Source organism: Diuraphis noxia, unplaced genomic scaffold (assembly GCF_037042655.1).
Source record: "Diuraphis noxia isolate RWA-SAM2 unplaced genomic scaffold, SU_Dnox_SAM2 contig0001, whole genome shotgun sequence".
Lineage (NCBI taxonomy): Eukaryota > Metazoa > Arthropoda > Insecta > Hemiptera > Aphididae > Diuraphis > Diuraphis noxia.
In genome coordinates, this window is record NW_028301711.1 from 11,540,239 (window position 1) to 11,544,737 (window position 4,499).

At 26.2% G+C, this 4,499-nt stretch overlaps 1 protein-coding gene across 1 annotated transcript; it reads left to right on the forward strand.

The window, feature by feature from the left end:
• The first annotated feature begins 320 nt into the window (after window positions 1–320).
• Window positions 321–1,012, forward strand: LOC107171221 (uncharacterized). The gene is made up of 3 exons (XM_015521449.1): window positions 321–389; window positions 649–762; window positions 821–1,012. The coding sequence occupies exons 1-3, from the start codon at window positions 321–323 to the stop codon at window positions 1,010–1,012; spliced, it is 375 nt and encodes a 124-aa protein (XP_015376935.1).
• Window positions 1,013–4,499: the final 3,487 nt, after the last annotated feature.

The following is a 4,499-nucleotide window of genomic DNA, read 5'->3' on the forward strand; positions in this document are numbered from 1 at the left end:
GATTAATTTTAGTTTTATTTATAGGTTTTTGTTAATAGCTATGGTAGCTAAAGTACTAAAACAACACTAATATAAGGTGTTCTTATGTTTAAAAAACTAAAATGTATAAAAATGTTTTCAAAAAAGAAAAACTACTAAAATATACTTTTTACCGCCTATATATCTGGCCATTAATTAATTATTGCTATTAAGCTTAAAGACAGATCAGCCCAATGTCATGACAATATGCTTGTAATTTATTTTTATTTTTGTTTTTAATGCATTAAATTTGTTATCTTACGTTTTATTTTATTCTACTTGATCATTTTGTATAGTTCATAATGTTTAATTTTATAATACAAATCATTTTAACAATGGTCGTTCAATTAGCTTTATTATTTCGGCTAATAGTAAGTAAAATATTTCTTAGTTTATATCCTACACTTTCGGAGCACTGCTGTTGTCGTTCTCACTTCCCTTAGAATCTCACAAATAATCGAATAATTGACAATATTGTAATGAAGTTATTACAAGTTAATACATTTTTGATTAATCAAAAATAACATAAAATATTAATTTTTTAACAACCCCGTTAAATTATATGTAATAATATAATATATTAAATTATGCACATCATGGATGTTCATTTATATATGTGAATTTACATAGAACAGACAATATAGGTTGAATAATGATAGAAAATTTGTAAATGTATACATACCTGAAGATCATGAAGAAGTCCTGAATGAATTTTTAGATGACATAAATGATGTCTTACCCAACGTAAGTTAATCAGTGTTAAGTGCTTACTAGGATTTATCAAAAATGCTTTAACATTCAGCAAAACCATGCGTCCACCGAAATTGCTGTACTCCATAACGATGAATTATCAAATGTACCGTTTCCTCCAATAGGCATAATCGGGTTGACGCGGTACGGATACATCTTTCAAAATAAGGAAGATGAAAGAATATATGATATGAAGTTCATTGAAGCGTCGAAAACGGCTAACGACATTTTTTTAGAGGTGTAACATAGTATTATACACATTCTATTCGTTAACATTTGTTACCTAGTTCTTTAGTCTAAACTAATTATCAGTGTTTGAATATTGAATGGCTGATATAGATTTATGAAGATGTCTTCATTTTATATCAGAAATTCCAACTAACCAGATTATTTCACCGAACTCATTAGTTATACAATCAACACAAATTATTAGTACAATTTTATGTATTCTTTATTAGTTACTTTTTACCAATTTAAGCACGGACGTAGGCGTAACTAGATTCATTCGCAGTGACAATCTAGCTGGGAAAAATACGTTTGGACGCATTTACCCAAACCAGAACTCTTTAGGGCATAAATCCGTACAACGTTTGGGCGTAATATTATTTATATTTTAATATTAATTGATTAATTTTTTTTTCTCACAAAGCGTGGTCCTAATTTTTTTATGTAATTCAATATAACATTTTTTTGATTGCAAAAGTTTCCAGGAATTTTTTTTTACAACTTGTTTTTCTTCAGTTTGTTTTTAATTAATTAGTTATTTTTCTTTCAATGCTGTAGATTTTAAATTGGTCTCAATTCTGATTTCGATCAATACGTTAACATTTTGATGATTTGGATGTTTCGATTACTAATTACAGTTTTGTGCCCGATAGTATTTTGATAAATACGCCCAAACGTGTAAACAATTTTCAGGTAAATTTTTTAAACTGCACCCAAACGAGTTATCGCTGTTTAGCAAATGATAGAAACTACCATATTAAACCGAAAAAACCGAAAAAACCTCAATACATCCAATTTCACTGTTCATTGAATTCCCTCCTAAAAAAAAAATTTGTATAGTATTTACAGCATTTACGACCCATTTAGGACAATGTTATGGTCACTCAAGATAATATCAATGGACTTTAATTTTTAAATTAATTATTTTTTTTTTTAAATATTATTTTAATATGAATGAGGCTATATTTTTTTCCTATTTTTTATCACTTCATCAATATCCACTTCAACATTTGTTAGCTTGAGATGCAGTCTCAATTTGCTCTGTAATTTGGTTTTGATAGTAAATATTGACGAAAATCACACATCAAAATTGCATGATGAAATAAATTATAGTAGCAATTCTAAGTCTAAAAATCAATGTATTATTTTTAACAAATTAAAAATACTATGTACCTAAAGTTGGCCGGTGTACTTCAAAAATTTCATGAGCGCCCTAGGCAGACACTTTGGACAACTTATATGAGTACGGATAACAACTAAATCTTATTTTCAATCAATTTCACTACTGTCTACTACAGATATTATAATAATCAAAGATAGTAGTAGTAGGCTAATGATGTATTTCGATACTAATCCTTTTGATCTAATAATATATTAATGTGTTAGTGGAAAAATGATCAAAAGAAGTAAAATTTCACATTTCTTAAACATTATTTCCTTCAGAGTCCGAGTGCTTTAAAAATGAGTGGCGATATAAAAATACATGAAGTTTTAACTTATTTATTTCACAAAATCCTATGGCATACTACTTATTGAATAGTAAATGATTATAGTATATGATAAATTTAGTATGCTAAACGTATTTGATCTATGCAATCTGTGGTTATAATGTATATTGTCACCACATTTTTCTAAAGAATAAGATTAAATCATGTTTTTAAATTTGAATAGTGTTGAACAATAGTGGAATAGTTTCATTTTATTTATCTTATTTTATAAGAATTATGATTTTGATTTTTAATCAACAAATATATTATTTAAATATTTAATATCCACCTTTTCAAATGTATCAAACATGAATTAAAAGATATAAAATCTTATAATTAACAGTGGATATATAAGTAATTATTTTTTTATTAGTAAATTATTTTAAAAAATAGGTAAATAAAGGTAGAATATGGTAAAATAAAATGTAAATAAGTCAATTTTAACTACAATATTGCTATTTTTATGTTAAAAATGTTGTAAGAGCAGACATGTAAGTTAGACATTATTTAAAATTATCTGCTATAATACCTATTTTACACGTAATGTTCAACTCAAAATGAAGTCGAATTTAACATTCCATAAAGAAAATCAAGAAACTAAATATTACAATATCATATAGATTGAACATGACGATGCTATTCCATTGCAGGATATTATATTATTATATGGGATTTTGTGAAGTAGAAAGGTTCACCCTTGTAAGTATATTTGATATTGTCACGATAATGCAATTTTTAGTCCTTAGGCTCTGAAGGTGACAATATTTAAGAAATATGTATCCACCAGAATCATATGGTGGTAGAAGATCGGTGAACTGGAGAGGAGTCAAGATCATGACGTATTTAATACGATGTTACACAATGCCGTGTAGATCATACGCAATTATTCGTAACACGATCATCACAAAAACTCTAGAATAACACATATTTTTTGATTGTTCATTATAAATAAATATTTACATATTACACTCGTCTAATATGTGAAAAAACGGAAATTTTTACGCATTTTCGGATTTTTACAAAATTAATTTTATTTTTTTGTATAACTAATAAAGTAATAAATATATATGCAATATATGCATTAATTTATCACTAAATATTCCCTTAAGTATTTTCTACTATTTTGAAAACATTTCTGACTTATTATGTTGAGCTATTTATTGGTTTATAAAATGTATTTACAATAATGTATTCATTTATCATCAAACATCAATGTTTACTATGTTTAGGTAAGTTCAAGTGCTGTTTTCAGGGGAGGGGGCGACTTTTACACAATTTAAAAAAAAAAAAAAACAATAATATAGGCATTATCAATGGGTAAAACACGATTGCGTACTTTCGTTATCGGCTATACCTTTTTAAGCAACACGATTCCGTACGATTTTACCTGTTTTTTAACTACACGATTGCATACGAAGTTTTAAGCGTTGTTGCCAATTTTCATACCGGTATACAGAACCCCCACAAGGGGGTCTGATGGACTTTGAGTACAGGGGCCCGTTGAAATTTATTTGTAATTTTTGAAATTTTAGTAGAAATACTTATTTTATATTAATTAATATTGTTAAATAACATTTTATGAAATATAATATATATTATATAGTCATTTAATATTTAACCATTGATTAAGCTGAGCTCAAAGCCCGCAAAATAAAATTTTAACTTAAAAAAAATATATTAAATATAAATTAAAATATACTTGTATAACTTGTTTTTTTCTTTTTTAATTTAGATAATACCTATTGTAATAAAAAAAAAAGAAAAAACATTATTAACGTTGGATTGCTTATGAACGAAATAAAAATGATTTTTTTTAACTTTTAGTGCTTTTTTTTGGATTTTTGAGACTTGTTTGGATTTTTAACTGTTTCTGAATTAAAATCGGTCTTATTTTATGAAATTATATTTTTTGGTCAATCGAATTATCAAGTAAGTTGTAAATGTATAGATTAAGTAAATAGAACGATTACGCTGATGCAACGTCCTTTTTTCACATATTTTTTATTTATTTATTTATTT

Excerpts from the sequence above, each read along its gene's own strand:
- LOC107171221 (XM_015521449.1), top strand. The coding sequence starts at position 321 with ATGTTTAATTTTATAATACAAATCATTTTAACAATGGTCGTTCAATTA. Across the intron at positions 390-648 it reads CTTTATTATTTCGGCTAATA|AACAGACAATATAGGTTGAA; the intron begins GTAAGTAAAATA and ends GAATTTACATAG. Across the intron at positions 763-820 it reads TAAATGATGTCTTACCCAAC|CAAAACCATGCGTCCACCGA; the intron begins GTAAGTTAATCA and ends TTTAACATTCAG.